The 18,672-nt window shown below is 45.3% G+C and overlaps 1 protein-coding gene across 4 annotated transcripts in view; it reads right to left on the reverse strand.

The window, feature by feature from the left end:
• Positions 1-18,672, reverse strand: part of IMMP2L (inner mitochondrial membrane peptidase subunit 2) — a 382,842-nt gene that overhangs the window by 317,674 nt on the left and 46,496 nt on the right. For all 4 annotated transcript variants that reach the window (XR_013637195.1, XM_078860849.1, XM_078860847.1 and 1 more), the window contains exon 3: positions 17,302-17,405. Coding sequence is in view for 3 of the 4 variants with exons in the window: in XM_078860849.1 (XP_078716975.1) it covers positions 17,302-17,405 (104 nt within the window). In the remaining variant the exon portion in view is untranslated. The remainder of the gene's footprint in view (positions 1-17,301; positions 17,406-18,672) is intronic.

The raw sequence follows: 18,672 nt of genomic DNA on the forward strand, positions 1-18,672 counted from the left end.
ATCACTGGTGTTGGTCGTGAGCAGGAATCAACCTCGGGTCGCTGGGTTCGTAGCAGTGCAAAAGAACTTGAACATATATACATATACATATGTAGGGCAGCGCGCTAATGACTGCACCATCACTCCCCACATACAAGACAGGCGATAGCCTGCACCTATGAAGGCCGGCATTGCACACAAAGGGGTGGGGTGGCCAGCACCTGCAGCCCTTCGGGGCAATAACAGGGTCAAGCGCTCTTGGCGAGCAGCAACCCTGAGGCCAAGCGTGGGACCGTGGGTGGCATTTGGCATCGCACCCGGGTGCCTCTCGTAGCGCTGATAAATGTGCCTGCAGATTCCTGAGCTTCGAGGCGGAGAGAACCAGCGATGCGAGTGTGCGAAGGCTAGCCAAAGGCCAATGCTCCGTTGTGAAAGCAAGAAAATAAGTGCCAACGCGGTGCGGTGGGAAGGCAACAGGCAACGATCCCACGTGGAGGCGTGCAGACTGCTGGAGCAGGTAATGTTAGCGAGCGCCTATTACGGTCACCATCGCGTTTGGTCACCTTTGCCTCCCCAATGACGAATTGCCGACCGCAGCGCCACACAAAGTACTAACTCTGGGCCGAGTCAACTCACGTTGGACCCAGGCCAGGGATAAAATACCAATTTGCCATCGATGCTGTGGGCAACAGTCGGGAATTCAACCTAGGCAGCTGGGAGCACAGTGAATGTCAGCTTGCACCACACCATCCACTCAATGAATGCGCGTGCTCATTTCCACACATTCAAATGGAATCAAAGGATCCTTATTAATACACCCTATTAACACTGTAAGAAAAAGTGGTGTTATTGACTACCTACAATGAAGGCTAGTGCACAGCGCATGAGCAGGTGAAAGAGAAAACACAGGCTCATGGCTACCTCCGCAGCAAACACAACGCTCATGTTTAAAACCGGCTGATCTGAGGGAGGCTGATGCCAGGTACTGATACTAAATGCGTCTCGCGAGCATATCCCACAATCAAACGCGCACACGCGATGTAGGCGCTCGTGTAAACGATAAATGCCCTTGAAGATAAACGCAGTGTTTGGGGCCCGTTCGCGAGCAACTGCTGTGGAAGACACAACGAGGGAGGGGGCGGTTACGTCAATGCCCAGTTTCCTTTGCAGAGTGCTGCAGCAGATGATAATGTGAACTCAATTCAGACTTTAAAGACCCAGGGGGCCTGCGTCCCAGGGCTCAGAAAGCAAAGCTGAAATGGTTGTAAAACCCAGTCAGATAAACAGCATACAGTGGATCTTAACAAACTTTCAATGATGCTAGATCAAGCGCTGTTAGCACGTACCCATTATGTTGAACTTCCTTCTTTCGCACCGTACGTAAACAAGTACAGGAAACTGGATAATGAAAAATGGTGATGATGGTGAAATTTCATCATTAGACCTCCTTTGCCAGTACCATAATATAATAATAGGGTTTTTCCCCTTTTTTCTGGCAACAAAACTGGGACCTTTTTACAAAAAACATACTATGATAATATATGCATTGTCCTTGAAACTGATTGGTCCACACCAAGGAACGGCTTTCTTTTGAGCCTTGAGCCTCGACCCAATTGGTGCTCGAACAGAGGACGCCAAAAGGCGTACAGCTCAAAGACAATGCCACTATCAAAGTAATGAGGGCTCGGGGTGAGCATCTACATCATTAGAGGAGGTCCTCTGGACGAGCACCAATTGGGTCGAGGCTCAAAAGAAAGCCGTCCCTTGGTGTGGACCAATCAGTTTCAAGGACAATGCATATATTATCAGTGTGTTTTTTGTTTGCATTTTGGCTGCAAGTATTGTGGTTAATGCAGACATGAATCCTTGTAAAAAGGTTTCAGTTTTGTTGCCAGAAAAAAGGGGGAAACCCCTATTAGGATGGTGAAATTATTATTTTTGACATGTCAAAAGTTCAAAATGGACCATTATCGTGGATCCAGTCAAATTTAAAAGGCTAAATGCATATTCCGACGTTCATCGCACAGAAAACGGTTAATAGCCACTGGAGGATTCTGTTCCTCACAAAGCGCAGAGGCAACAATGAAAGTATTGTTTCAAGAAAACTTTACGTGGGAACCAAAATGTCAGTCAGATATTTAAATTCAGCATATGTGGTCCTGGCGAAAGGCGCGGGAGGCTGCGAGCGTTTAAGACCGACGCGTTAGCCCCCTCACAAATGAGTTTTGGGTTCTTGCGTCCACGCCGCATTACACGGCGCCCGCAAGTTTACGAATTGGCGTCAAGAAACTAAGCTGATGTTCCGTTCTGTACGGCAGCGTGGCAGCCTCGTTGGTCACTCACCGCTTCTGTTTCAGCGAATCGCTGCATTTGCAAATGGCCAAAATGTAACGCACAAAGAAAATCGGAAAACACAGGGGGGTAAAAACCTAAATAGGAATGATTACCTGAGAAAAATAAAAGAAAACACTTCATTAAACCGAAATATTTCATTAACGTTTCCCATGCACGTCTGCCAATGGAAATTTCAATGGCGGGGCAAGCCATGATTTTAAACGAAAGCGTTGGCGATTATTAATGGACATCTGAGAGCGGGTGGTGAAATTAGTCCCACCACACCCCCACAGCGCCTACATGAAGCAAAAAAAACACATTAAAGCATCCAATATTGTTTTAAACAACCAATTACTCACAATCGGTCTAAATCTATGGCACAATTACATACATTTAAAACAACACTTGGCAGTTAGCAATTCGAAAAAAAATAACACCGATGGGTGCTTATGCATAAAGATGTGAGGAGGGTGGCAGAGGGCAGTGAACTGTGCATGAATTTATGCGGGGATGCTGCGGGTTAGATTTTAGAGCACAACATGCTGCCAAAAAGAGCTTTCATCGTCGCTATCGCTCGCAAGCACAAACCGCCATCTGCCTCATCCAATTACTGCTACAGACATCACATAATTGGTGTGCGGCCCTGGGCTGAGAGCAGGCATTTACAGCAGCGGCGTCGTCAGGAAAGGGGGCCCAGGGTGGAGTCGTTCGGACGACGTGCTGCTCACAAACGGCAGGGTTACTCGCATTGAGCTTTTGGGGAAGGAAGCAAAAACAAACTAAAACCACAACATTAGCATTTGCTATTCGCGGAACAATGGACCAAAGTTAGCGTAATAAACGTTGCGATACGTTTATTTAACCAGCCGGACGCTACTGCCGTCTGGTCAACATTTGTCGTCCGATACCATTGTGCCGTTGCCGTTAGCGCCAGTGGGCAGGGCTGCCTATCACTCCGTCCGCATTGCCGCCCGCGCCCCGGAACGGCTCCGCTCTGCAGCTGGGAGACTCCTTTTGCGCTTGCTGAGGCGAAACGATCGGACTGTGGCGGCGTGGTCAAAATGCATCATCTGGCTGCGAATGACGGGCAAGCTGATGGACGGGATTTTTTTGTGTTCGTTTCAGAGAGATCAATTATGGGCCGGCTGCCCGCGCGTAACTTATTATTCAACGTAGGCTATATTTCGCCAGGTGCGAGCCAAGTGACACCCTGGACACTCTTGCGAGGGCTTTTGCAAGTGATTTTTTTTCGATGAAGGAACAAAAATATAAATTATGTCCATGAGATTGATATTCCTCCTGATGCAGTTGCTACATCTGAGCACAAGATGATGTTGGGCCTGCAATTGCTGTCATGAACACTTGCATTCCAAAGAATACTTTTAGTTTTGTGCTTGCAGAGAAATATGCAAAGGAGGCGACAATTATTTTGTCTTTAACATTCTGCACAACGGGCGTGTAATAATTAATTTGGAACATGTATTAAAAGCTGTCTAAGAGAAGTGAAAATGCGTTTAAAATGGAATAAAAAAAATGTTCACCCGTACAGTTATTTCATTATCTTTCTTTATGTAACATTGGATATACGTCACCTCCTACGACAATCCACATCCTCCGCTATATTATTAGTGCACGAAAAATGGCTTTTAAAATAAGCCGAACATTAGGTCGGTGCAACCTTTTGCTTCTGCGTCTCAAAAGCGTCACTCGTTAACATGTGCGCATTTATATACATCCTCATGCATTATGTATGGGCCTATCTAATGCTCGTATCAATTGCTATCTAGCCTGCATTTAAAAATGGGAGCCAAAAAAAATCAAGGAGAGAGCTGTAAGGTGGGTGACCCACAAGGACTGGGGCTTCATGAGGACAGATGCTTTAGTTTGGACCACCTGCTAGCGCACCGTTCGGCATCAGCCATATTCTTTGGGTCTTTCGGTAAAGTCACGTAGATAGAAAAAATAATAACAATAAAATAATTTAAAAATGAAAATAAAGTGAATAAAAAATTATAAAAATATCACGTTTCGATCTCAACACAAGCAATTGTCATCAGGAGAGAGAAAAAAAAAACCGTGACCAAGAGCACCAAGCCGCAGAGCCAACAAACGTTGTACACTGAAGCACTGCAGAGGTGGCGGGAGCATGCTGGTAATTTCACCGCACAAAAGCACGAGCCCACGCACAATTACTCATGCAAGACGAACACAATGCTGTCTTCTTAAGAACGGGCTTTGGAGAGATAATGCACAACTCTAATATACTCGTTCACTGCCAGGAAAACAAGGCAGCAGTTCAGGATGGCTCGGGACATTTCTCCTGCTACACTCGGGAATTTGATAGGCTGCTTTCGTCTGGCAGCTGGAGGCTTTGGCATTTGCACTGAATTTTAAGAATTGTGAACGTGGTTTGGCGTCACTGAGGCAACTGGCCACAACCGACAGTTCTCAAACGCCCGGCTTTCATTCCGATTCCGTCTCTTTAAACCAGAGGTCACAATCGGGTACCCGATACCTGTAACCTACCCGATACCCGGCTACCCGTACCCATACCCGGCCGGGTACGGGTACCCGTTTGCGATCCTGGTGCAGCCGGGTACGGGTACGGATAAGCCGTGAGTCACTGGTGAGTAACCGTTTGTCACTCATTTCGGGTAGGGTACGGGTAGGGAACGGGTACCCGTACCCGGCCGGGTACGGGTACGGGTACCCATTTGCGACCCTGGTGCGGCCGGGTACGGGTACGGGTAAGGAATCAAAACCCGTTTGCGACCTCTGCTTTAAACACAGTTGCCGAGCGCAGGCTGAAGCGCTCAAAACGTCAAGCGGACAACAACAATCCACATACAGGTTTTTTTTCCGGTTAGATTGCGTAAATATAAATGTGTCATTCAACCCGCCACCACCCGACGCAGCCACACAGCCAAAGTTGCAATAGATGTGAGTGAACACATTGCTTGAATTGAGCAAGATTTAAAAGACCTTAAGAACAATAAACGACGGTAGGGAATTCATGCAAATGTGATGGAAGAAGCAGAAAGTGTGTTGTCGTGACCTGCAGTGTGGTAGTGGTGGTGGTTGAACAGTGCACAGGAGGAGACAAAACGTTAAGTCTGGTAGACAGAGACCTCAAATTTGGTGGCTTAAAAAACAGAGATTGTACGTATCGACATGATGTTGAACTTCTTTTGCACCGTACGTAGCTAACCGTGCTAAATCGGAGTTGCGGGCAGACGCTGCGAGAGTAATTATTTTCTTAAGCAAATTATTGTTGTCAGTAGGAGTTTTATCCATGTGCTTGGGCCTCGGCACGTGTGCGCTGGCTTTCTGCTCAACGGACATCACACCACAACAGTTTGTTTTGGGTTAGATCACGTAAATATATAGATCGTGTAAATATATAATATAAATATATATTTACGTGATCTAACCCAAATCTCCATCATGGATGATATTGGTCGCGAAAGCCTACGTGTTAAACGGACATCACACCGATCGCTTCGCACACACCACCACTCTGTGGCACCGTCTCCCGGCGAAAGCGCTCATTTTTTGTGATTACATAAAAATGGGATTTTTTTTTTTTCACGAATTGGTACAAAGCACGCGGTGGCAATTTGTATTTCCGCTTGTCAGAACTAGAGGTCTGGGAGCCACGGTGGCAAGATGTTAACTCCCTCGCCTGGTTTGTAGGGGGTCGTGGGTTCAATTCCGACCCCAACTCATGTATATTTGGAGTTTGAAATATCTCCGCGTGGTCGCGTAGATTTCTCTGGGTCCTCCGGTAGTTCCCTCCATATTCAGAAATGTGCGTTTAGAGTATTTTGGTCGCTATAAATTTCCACGTGACAGGCCACTTCGTTGAGCTATCATTTGTGGCCAGGTCACTTCAGAGAAAGAGCTGTATAGCTCAGTGGGCATTACCTGGTAAAATTAAAACCGTTTAGTAGATAATTGGTTTTTTACCCTTCTATTTGGCAACAAAACTGACACCTTTTTACAAGGAGTCATGTTTGCATAGACCGCAATACCTGCAGTCATAATACAAACAAAAGAACATAACTCTGATAATGTGCACTGTCCTTGAAGTTGATTGGTCCACACCCGAGACAGCTTTCCTTAGAGCCTAGTCTCACATGGGTTGGACCAGATGACGCCAAAAGGCGCACAACTCAAAGACAATGCACCATCAGAGTATGAGAGCTCGGGGCAAGCATCTACACTATGGGAACCTCATTTGCCAGTAAAAATATGATAATTGGTTTTTTACCCTTCTATCTGGCAACAAAACTGACACGTTTTTACAAGGAGTCATGTTTGCATAGACCGCAATACCTGCAGTCATAATACAAACAAAAGAACATAACTCTGATAATGTGCACTGTCCTTGAAGTTGATTGGTCCACACCCGAGACAGCTTTCCTTAGAGCCTAGTCTCACATGGGTTGGACCAGATGACGCCAAAAGGCGCACAACTCAAAGACAATGCACCATCAGAGTATGAGAGCTCGGGGCAAGCATCTACACTATGGGAACCTCATTTGCCAGTAAAAATATGATAATTGGTTTTTTACCCTTCTATCTGGCAACAAAACTGACACCTTTTTACAAGGAGTCATGTTTGCATAGACCGCAATACCTGCAGTCAAAATACAAACAAAAGAACATAACTCTGATAATGTGCACTGTCCTTGAAGTTGATTGGTCCACACCCGAGACAGCTTTCCTTAGAGCCCAGTCTCACATGGGTTGGACCAGATGACGCCAAAAGGCGCACAACTCAAAGACAAGGCACCATCAGAATATGAGAGCTCGGGGCAAGCATCTACACTATGGGAACCTCATTTGCCAGTAAAAATATGATAATTGTTTTTTTACCCTTCTATCAAGGACAGTGCACATTATCAGAGTTATGTTCTTTTGTTTGTATTATGACTGCAGGTATTGCAGTCTATGCAAACATGACTCCTTGTAAAAAAGGTGTCAGTTTTGTTGCCAGATAGAAGGGTAAAAAACCAATTATCATATTTTTACTGGCAAATGAGGTTCCCATAGTGTAGATGCTTGCCCCGAGCTCTCATACTCTGATGGTGCATTGTCTTTGAGTTGTGCGCCTTTTGGCGTCATCTGGTCCAACCCATGTGAGACGAGGCTCTAAGGAAAGCTGTCTCGGGTGTGGACCAATCAACTTCAAGGACAGTGCACATTATCAGAGTTATGTTCTTTTGTTTGTATTATGACTGCAGGTATTGCGGTCTATGCAAACATGACTCCTTGTAAAAAGGTGTCAGTTTTGTTGCCAGATAGAAGGGTAAAAAACCAATTATCATATTTTTACTGGCAAATGAGGTTCCCATAGAGTTTAGTAGATTTTAGTTTAGCTTCCGTTTGATAAAAGCCGTATATTTGTATATAATGTGCGGATGTAAAACACACTTGGGATAAATTTGTAGGTGATCCACAAGTGAATATTTCAGTCTACTTTCTACTGGAGAAACAAACAAAATAAGTCGCAAAGGAAAACCGAGACTGAAAGAGAAAATGGGGCAACTCTGAGATGTGCATGTAACGAGCTAATATTACGTACGAGCCATAAAAATTCTACATCGCCTGGATGTGCTCTGTTAGAGACAAATATTCAATGCTTTTGACAAAATGATCTATTTATGTTGAAATACTTTGTGCGGCAAAATTCCCAGAAGACCGTGCGTGTGCCCATTGCTGGTGTCCATGTGCAAAAGAGGCTTAGCCATGGGATTTAGCCGACTGAAAGTGTGACCTTGTTAAAACACCTGGCAGCCAAGCAATATGACAAATAGCACACCAGTTTTACCACTATTAGGAATCATCAATACAGCAAGCAGAGCCATGCTACCCTAGCATCGCAACTGCCAGCCTGTTTAGTCGACAGCCCATGGTAGAACTCTCTGCAGCGCGGCTCGGAATCTCCGTCACTGCCAGGTGATGTTTCTCTGTGGCAGCACCCGTCATCCGGAATGTCATCTCACTTTACATTCGCAGCATTCACTCCACACCGACTCTTAACAGACACTTAGAGGCCCATTTTTTCACCTGACTTTTGAGTAACATTGAACTTGGCTCCACACCTCAGAGTCGTGGTTATTTGTCTGTGGGATATTGTGCCTGGTATAATTTACAACATTATTATAACTAGCATGAGACCTGTGTTTGAGCCTCACACGACCATTACCCTATGACAGCTTCCTTTCTTGCTCTGTAAAAAATGTAAATTGTTTATTTGTATTGCTCTAGACCTTTCTATGTGTGTGGAAAAGCAGTATTAACAGTTTTTTGTCATCGGTTTTCCATGCGGTTACCGGTAATGCAAAGAAATGTGTTTAACAAGCATATTTTACCATTTGATGATGTCAACATCACACAAAGCACAGGTTTGCAAAGCACGGTTAGCAAAGCAGATGTAAGCTCCTGTAAACTGGGGATATAGACTCGACTCCACACGACAGCTGGCTACAAGGATATTCATCAGCACGAGACAATAGCCATAACCCGTAGCAGATATCCCAAGCGAACAGGCGCAATATAAAAAAGGTTAATGAAGCCAGAGACACGCGAATAAGACTAGCGCTTCGGATCGCCACCAAGAGCAGTAAAAAGGCGCCGCATTTCCTCCGGCACGCCACACGTTGCACGCCTAGAAGTATAAAACATTTACTCTGAAGCCGTGGCCTCACCACTGTTTTCTTTCCTCCAGACACACGGTATGAGATTTTATTTTTAGAATGTCCACTTCTGTGCGTGGCACAATCGCAAAGTCTTGTTTGGCAGTCACAGCGGGATGCTTCCACCACTACGTATGTTGAATGTTTTATTGAAATCTAACGGGTGAAAAGTTTCTTTCAGACAAGATGCAATCTTGTCTGTCCCCTATCGACAAGCATTCACGAGTGACTTAGCATTTGTTAAAATCACCCGCTGCCACGGCAACTGCATATTGCGCCAGCGAAAGTCACGTCAGATATGAGACCAACTGCAATACGGTCACCATATATTTCTTACATTTATATATTCATATACAGATATTTTTACGTATATTTATTTTATGCCAATTAGGGCAAAGCAAAAAAATGCAGTGTTATTGCATTTACCAAGACCACAAGAACATCCGAGACAAAGTGCTTCTACGTTTAACTTTAGAAGTTGATATATTTAATCAACTTGCATGTTATCCTTGACTACATGATCATTCTCACCTTCCTGCCTTACTTCTCACAGTCATAATAATCTGATCTTGTAACGCGCCGCACAGCATTCGCTCACTCGGAGAAGAGAGAGACGCAAGAAACCACAGACAAGCGGGGAAAGCTGCAATTCCCCAGAGCCGCCAGCACCAATTCCTCCCCCCTCCAAAGCTCTGCGGTCCTCTATACATTAAGGTGCTTGCGGCCAATTAATGTGTGTACACGTGGGAGGAAACCGGAGCGCCCAGAGAAAACTCACATGTGCCAAGTAGCAAAACAGAACAGAAGGAGATGAGTCCACATTTTGCTATTCCGCTGTCTCCTTGCGAGCCAGGGTTATGGCTACTCCTTGACACCCACGGGAGGAGGTTTCACAACATCCGTGTGATCCAACAACCCTCGCTGCCTCCACAGTGCTGGATTACATGCGTGCGCCACCACCGCAAGCATCTACCATACGTCATGGTCCAAATATGGCAAATAAAACAATTACTTCACTTGGAAAAACCAGCGCAAAGGTTTTGCAAGCTACAAAATCTGAGCAGTACCTTCCTGAATAGGAGCTGCGAATCAGTGAAGTGAAATAATAATGAAAATTGCCTTAGAACAGAGCCCTGCGTGTTTTATTGCCTGGAGAGTGGACAATTACAGTGTACTGCCACCTACAGTCCACTTTCTGGAATTACATTCACAGTTTTCTTGAGCAAATGTGCATGCAATTGCAAAGCATAACATTTAACAAATAACTTTCACGACTGATTCAGTTTCACGCAAGGCTAGATATGTGTGTGTGGAGTCACTGGATGTTAGTACAAATCATCTGTCATTTTGGATTTGTCCAAGAGAAATGTAAAGTCAATGTTTATTGGGGACTTTTTTAACCAAATGTTAATGCAGTTGTTCTTTCTGTGTCACGTGATGAGACGAAGCATCCATTCGGAACTCTCGGAGAGAAGTGCATTCCCCTCCCCCCAACATGTGTCAAAGAACGGGCCGTGAAATAGATCTCATAGAACTACTTCTGAAAACCCTACACATGACCCTTATTTTTAGTCACAAACCACGGGGCACACATTCCCCACATCAGAGACATTTTCATTGTATACGAGTCAAACTTACGGTGAGTTTTTATTCTCGGAAATAATATTAAGCCAAAAATCAAGTAACAAAGTAATGGAATGGAAGCGTTGTTTGTCATGCAGTTATTAGTATCTGGGTTTAGACGATCAGCTCGCTGCACTTGAGCACGTGGTTTGATTATGGATGGCTACCAGAATTCCAACCCAGGATCTTAGCGGTATGGAGCACCTGACTTGAGAAAGCTGCAACCCATAAAAACTATCTGGTGCCATTTGATTTTCCAAGTCGACTTCCGTGGAGTAATGGTTGGCACACTGGATCCAGTGATGGCTGGTTCCAATGGCGGAGCCAGGATTTCAGATAAGGGGGGCAACCCCTCCAGCAATGAAAAATGATAGAGGAGTTGTTAGTAAGTAAGGACTTGTCCCTTCCCTTGCTTTTTATTCGACGCGTATGCGGCGATGACGCAGCCATCAATCGAGGATCGAATTCGAACCGTGTGTGATCGGCATCGCGCTCGCTGAAGGTGTTTGCCTTCAGGGAAGTCGTGTACTGTATACACAACTGCGCACAATTCTGAGTCACTTATAACTGCTTTGCCGTTACTTATTGCCAATTATAGACTCATACTATTGTCCTATCATCTCATAGAGTCCCTGGCACGTAATAATATGCTACACAGGGGCAGTAGGTCGCAAAATGCCGATTTATTACGAATACATCTCAATGATCCGATCGAAATTAGGGATTTCGATCGGATCATTGGGGGGGCACGTTCCACCCCACCCCCACTGGCTCTGCCAGTGGCCGGTTCGATATCCTAGTACGCCTCTGTCCACCCAGCAGTACAAATAGATCCACCACAGTTCGTCCATTGGCAGAATAAAATGACTGGCCAGCATGGAAGAGTAGGCCAAACACCTTCAGGAGCTCTCTAGAAATCCCTTCAGTGGAGGTTCTTCCGCCAGCAGTGGCAAGAACGTCCAATTTCAGGCATACGCCGTTACTTATTACCTGCATGCAAAATTAAGTGGCTACAAGTCGAACACCACTGATGATTGCAAACACATTCCACATGATAGAGAGTGCTGATTAAAATGAAGATAGGTAACTTTTGTAAATATGTGTGTCATACATGACATGCAGAGAGCGCATTAAAATTAGCATTGAGGTATTGTGTGTACGTGTGTGAGTGCGTCTCGGGTAGCGGTTAGTGCGCAGCACCATTGACAATTATCTGAACTGGTCCGGGGCCTCCTCTAGGTTGACTCAGCCTCAAATTAATACGTGGTGCAGTTCGTAAACATCGCCACTCGGGAGACGTGGTGCTGGCAACCCACCCCCTCGTGTGCCGTGTTGGCATTCTTAGGTGCTCGCGAACAACACTTGTCCCTACAGTCTGTTAATGCTACACGGGGGATCTTTGTCTTTGTCTCGGGTAACAGAGCCCACCGATTAAGCGACGCTCTCGTGTCATGCGAGGCTCCCGCTCAGCAATAATTAGGCACGTGCCGCATGTGAACTGCATTTGTATTTGGATGGAGAAGACCGGAGAACGTGGCAAAGCAAAGCGTGGGGTGGGGGGTCGTGAGGACTGCAATTTGATAACATTCTAATGAAGAGGGATTTCAAGTACGGCAGTCATATCACTGGCACGTCTCTAGGGGGCACTCCGGCTGTACAGATAACACTCGATAATCCACGGGTGGATTATCCGGGCAGCGGATGAATCGAGCATGCAAATCTATAAAGTGTCGCTATGCACGCGCTGGTTACATTAAGAGCTGCTTCTAATTCAGCCAGTTACCCGGTGCGCAGGTGAAAATTAACCGATTAGTTTAAGAAGCGACTAAAAGTAGACCACACACACTTTACACATCTTCTGCACAACAATTCTATATAAATCCACAATTAACACGCCTACTGCTCGCGTAACAATCCCTTCCAAGTGAAAAACACACAAGCACTCCTAGCAAATAGCAGCAGCAGGGCTATCTGGGAGTGCAACGTTTCAGCAGCATCGGTTCAACGCGAGCACACCGTGCACCGGTTTTGACCATCATCGCCTGGGCTTGCGTCAACCAATGCTGGCGAACGTGCCAAGAGGCGCCTTGCCGATTAATCGAAATGGCAGCTGCAGCAAACGTTTCAAGTCCGACTGTGAGATCAAACGACGAAACCGGTCCCGGACTATGCTTGTGTTGAACCGATGCTGCTGAAAATGATGCACACCCCAGATTTTGCCGTTTGACACTTTCAGGGTTTGGTGGTACATGTTGTTTATGTCGTTTATTGTGAAAATTCGGTCACAGTTCCTATGATCACTGTTACATTGCTTTTATGGCTTTATTTTGGTGATTTCGAAAACTTGTTTTGGGTTTGGCCATGTTTGTTTGTTGTAGTACGGAGTTAGACTGATTGCCTTAATCTAAGTTGTTTTGTGGTTGTTGTTGTTTGACTTGCATCCCACTGGGATATTTGCACACAGCGTTGGTGTACGGTGCTTTTTTTCTGGAATTTTTGCTGTTTTTTTCCTGGATTTTCAATTTGCACATAGTCACATAGTCACTTTAAGATGTTTTCTTGTTCATGTTTTTGTTTTTTGTTTGTTGCGGTTGCACCCGATTCAAGAGCCGAATGGCTCACAGGGCTATACCAAATAAATGAACTTGAATGAACTTGAACTTGTGATGCGCAGACAGTGCTGCTGTTTTGTACGTGGAGGTGTGCCTATACACGGGGGAGTCGCGTTGTCTGCTTGTTTGTTCATTACATTCCGCACAACATTTCTCTTGGTTATTTGGTGCTTAGCATTCTACGTAGGTAGGCAGTGTTTTTATCGCCACATTTTGCATAATACACGACTTTGTGTGATCTGGGTCACCCCCTCCCCCAGCCCGTTACTGCAGATAACCAAAGATAGACTGCATTCATATTCTCATTCACCGAACTTAAAACTTGCATTGTCCAGGGCATGATAAACGCGCAAGTTGTTTGCTACAATTTGCAAGTGCTATTCGTTGTATGGGGTCGCATCTTCTGTTAAGTGCACGCGGAACACAGGGAAAGTGAAATCTTGTTGCTTTGACAGCGAGTGTTGGGCTACGATATGTTTTTTTGCCATCCTACCCCTTTAAAATCTCGCTTAAAGTGATAACACACAAACTAAAAAAATAAATAAACTTCGATTTAAAGCTTTCGTGACTGCAGGGATTCATCTTCTTGGTTCTTTCGGTAAAGTCACGTAGAAGGGAAGTAATAAAATAATAAAAATAAAACAATAAAATAATTCTCACGACGTTTCGGCCACAACGCAAGCAGCCGTCCTCATTTAGACACTGTCGCCTCGACAGACCTGGTCTTCACCTGAGGACGGCTGCTTGTGTTGTGACCGAAACGTCGTGAGAATTATTTTATCATGTTTCATTTTTATTATTTTATTACTTCCCTTCTACGTGACTTTACCGAAAGAACCAAGAAGATAAATAAACGCTTCAAAGACAGAAGGGGCAGGAAGACAATGTAGCTCACGGGTATGAAGAGGACACGACGCACGCACGCGGGCGAGCGAGACGCAGAGTTCCGCGCACAGAGAAACCTGCGGTGGCAACGCAGCCCCCCCACCCCCACCGCGTAAAAATAATCACCGTGGTGCTCGGTGATGAGCGGGCACACACCACTTAGGGGCCGTCCATAAATTACGTCACGCGCCTAGGGGGGGGGGGGGGTGTCAGAAATTTGTGACGATGTGTGACGAGGGGGGGTGGGGGTTTGAGAAATGTGACGTCACATCAAAATGCGCAACTTTAAATGAATACAGACAACACGTTCTACTTAATTAAATAGACTTTTTTAATAAAATGTTTTCTCCTACATCAGAGTGCAGCGCCGCATTAAATACGCACTACAATGACAATAGTTTGATTTTTTTATTTGGGGGGGGGGGGGCAGAGCTTTGTGACGTCATATTTGAGCAGGGGGGGTCTGACTTTTTGTGACGCCGTGTGACGAAGGGGGGGGGAGTCAAAAATCGTCAAAAATCGCGTGACGTCATTTATGGACGGTCCCATAGGCGGCACGCGTGAACACGTTGCTGCCGCACCACGTCAAGGTGGTTAGCCGCAGATCTCCGGCGGGCTGGTGGAGCTGGCCCCGTTGTTTGGCTCTGCCTGCACTCGTGGATGTGATATACATTCTGTTTACATTGGGTTCCTTTCATTTCCCACGAGTGCTCAGTGAAGGCGGCGGCTGAGGGGTTAGAGGTAATGTAGCAATCTCGGAGGAGGAGGGGATCTGTAACCCGACGGAAAAATTAAAGCGTTTCTCTTTGTTGAGAGAAATCACGAGCCTCCCTTTTCCCCTCGCTCAGGTTCGAATAAACCCTTCATCCAAACCGATCTTGACCTTTGCTTTCACTCCGAACCCGAGCACGAGCTTTGCTTTTGTAAACAACAACTGTTAATTAAGACTGCCCTCAATAAGAGCACTTTGTTAAGGCTATATACCTTGAGCTGAAGGTCATGGATAATAATAACAACAGCAATTATGGTGATTTAGGATGTGGACAACAGGGGAATTGACTTACCTTAAACAATGCTCAGCTTCGCGGCATTAACTTTTGACATTTTGGTGTCGGTGTTTATTTTTTGCAATCGTCCCCATGAGGATTACTGACACACAACTATGTGGGCGTTTTTAGATGTTCACCGACGCAAGTTGCAAAATGATTTAAAATTCTGCAGCCCATCTGCTGCTTAAAATGCCACCGTCTCATCACTGCTAAGGCTTCAAAGTTTTAAGCCAAGCACTAAGCGCATACGACCTTGACTTGTGCATACAAATTCGGGAAGGGCCCTCCTGCACGAGCTTACGTAACTGAACTGTTTTCAACTCCTCAAACAATCAGAGGCTTTGTGGTCACCGTATCAAAGTTCTCAATAATCACTCTACAAAAACCAATACTGTGTGATGAATCACTATACTGCACTACACTGCTGCCAAGTATTGAATTAATAAACTCCTTGGTTATGATGAGGATTCAGCTCAATTATTTCCCTTTGCTTTCTTATCTGCTTCTTTTCATTCTCACTCTCCGTACACTCTGTCTCTCTCTCTCTCTCTATTGCTTGCTAGGTAGCGACTGGGGATCACTTACGAGGACAATCAGTCGTGCCGGTCTGTCGCTGGCCTATGTGTGTCCCAGTTCTTTGTGCGATTCAAACTTTTAACGGAAACTGGAAAATAAAGGATGCTGCTCAATTTACCAGTGCTTAGAGGCACGCCGAGAGCATTTATCACAGTAAAATTATGCTGATGGCATGAGATGGGTCTTGTGGCAGCCATTAAACTACTGGCACAACGCAACTGCTGTAAGTGCTCTAAGAGTAGGGAATTGTAATGTTTTCCGCAGATAGGATCCACGCATTCAGCCACTGATTGTGTTATATTTCAAATGCTTAGATGCAGTTTGGTTTTGCTTAAGATAGTGTTACTTGCACATGCATATTTAAAAGCTATTCCTTCTCTGTAATACATTTCATATCCTCTTTTTGGTAAAAAAAAAAAAAGGCTCAAATAATTCATGAATAACTAACCGTGCTCACAGCACACAATGGCTTCCAGAAACATCTTTGGAACATCTTCTGACGGAATAATATAAAACTCCATACGTGGAAATTGTCATCCAGTGCGATGTAATTGTTCAATGATTTTCTCACAAAAGCATTTCATACTCGTTGGGTGTTCTAATGCATTAATATCTTGTTAAGAGCAGCACAGAAAGGAACGTCGCCACTATCCCGCGCGACATCGTTGAAAAGTGAAATCTGGCCCCCGGGGTTACTTTTTCCGACAGTTGCAAATCACACACCAAGCCACAGTGAAACTTGTCATGGGAACTAAGGCGTTCGCAGACAAAGACGATAAAACGTTCACTGCGCTGGTGTGGGTAGACTCGAGCAGGAAGACTCGTGCTCAGGACTGACAAGTGACAACATAGAACCGGGGATGTTCAAGTGGGAAATGGCATCGGGTGGGAATTGCTCACACTCAGCGTCACATCTGGAAATGGCAAAACTTTGTGTTTCTAGGTGAAAGGAGGCATCACTGAACTGATAGAAATGTGCGTGTGACTTCAACTGCCTCTTTGATGGTGTTGGCTGCAGGCGTTTTTCAAAATTCACGACGCAATGTCAAAAATCAATATAAATCCTTCAAAAATGTTAAGATGCTTCAATATCCACTTGACAGCAGGTGGCTATTAGCGCAATGTCATTGCTGGCCATAGGAGACACTCTTCTGCATTTGGTATGTGTGAATGTACATATCCAAGGGTATGAATAGATTTTACCAAGTAATGGATTTTGTGTTACAAGGTACAATGAACGCTCGACTCTCATTGTGCTGGGCTACGACACGGGCAGGAAAATGCCATGTAAGCAAAACATGATATTGCAGACCCACCTATACAGATCATTGTGAATCACTGCCTTTGTGCGTGCAAGGTTTTTCTTTCGCTACACCAAATTCTATTCAACTCTCGAACGCATTCTCCCAAGGGAATGTGCAGACCACGCAACATGCGGGACTGGGCGAAGCTCATCTGGATGATGTAGAATGAGGAGGAGGAGGAGGGAGAGCGGTTAATCCCTTCTCCAAGCTCGCGTTGCACACTTGTCCGCGCACTTACATGAGGGACACCACCTCCCCGCGGCACACCTCGAAGTTACGGAGGCTCCAGCGGTTGAGCAGCACCACGTCGCTCGAGGGACTCTGGGTGGGATTGAGGCACGGCTGGGAGACCACGAGAGAGAGCAAGCAAGGGGGGAGGGGTGGTGGGGACAAGAGAGAAAACACAACGGTGAGAGAAGCCACGGAGCGACGAGGGGTGGATGGGGAGGCAGCTGTGGGCTGCCGCGGACAACGCGTGCAAAGCAGGCGGCGGAGTGAAACTCAAATCGCATTTCGGAAACCGAAGACAAAATTGAAACTTGAATAATACATGGCGCTTTAAGGTTGCGCTTGCTGTTGGAATGCTGGCAAAAGTTGTGTGCGCATGTAATGGGTAAACTAAAGAATTACTGTTTGGTAAATAGAGTGAAGGCCAATAATCGTGAAAAGTTAACCAAAAATATATATGGATACATACCTGTCAACCCATGCGGTTTAACCCCGTATTATTGTACAGGGAAATTGAGTTTTCAGGTCCATACGGCGTACAATCGTTTCAATACGGGAAACAACAAAAATTGTGTCTATGTGCTTGTGTTTCTCCCTTGTAAATGGGACTTTGTAGGGTGAACTTTGAAATGTATAAAGGCACGGGGTGACCAATAAGGTCTGAATTGGTCTGTAATAAGGTAGGCACTGATAAGGGGTTTTGACAGGTATGTGGATAGGTGTAAACATTTGTATTTAATTAACAGTATGTTGACGTGCGAAAATTGGTTTCTTTTGCACGTCAGAATCTAGAGCTCCAATTGAGATGAAAACTACAAGTGTGGAACGGGTTGCAGATGGGGCCCGTTTCTCCTGTCGAAACCGATTCAGTGTCACGATAAAAAAAAACGCACTGACATTTCAGTAAAGAGCCGCGCAGTATGTGGAAATCCCGCTGAGTAGACTCGAGTTCCCTTCTACAAAAGAAGCATTCGAAGTTCACAGAGTGTCACGGGATTATGTCGCCTTTAGAAACGTCTAAACGCGCCTTGTTGATTGGTGCCTCGATTGTTACAAAAGTGTATGCAGTCCGCTATTGTTGTTTTTGTGCACCTCACCTCACACGCATGAGAAACAACTATTGCAATAAACTCTCCGGCGAGTGCTTTGACCATAGTAGAGGTTTTTGGGTTAGATCGCATAAATATATAAATGTGTCGTTAAAACTCGCCACCACCCGACACGGCCAACTAGTAAGGGTTGTCACGTAAACAGAACGTGCCAATTCGTCACTAGTACAGCACTAGTGTGTAGTAGTGTAGTGTATAGTAGTGTAGTGTATCATGTAGTGTATAGTGTAGTGTACTAGTACAGCACACCGGTGTGTTGGAGAGCCAAGCCA

Source organism: Lampetra fluviatilis, chromosome 11 (genome assembly GCF_964198595.1).
Source record: "Lampetra fluviatilis chromosome 11, kcLamFluv1.1, whole genome shotgun sequence".
NCBI classification, from domain to species: domain Eukaryota; kingdom Metazoa; phylum Chordata; class Hyperoartia; order Petromyzontiformes; family Petromyzontidae; genus Lampetra; species Lampetra fluviatilis.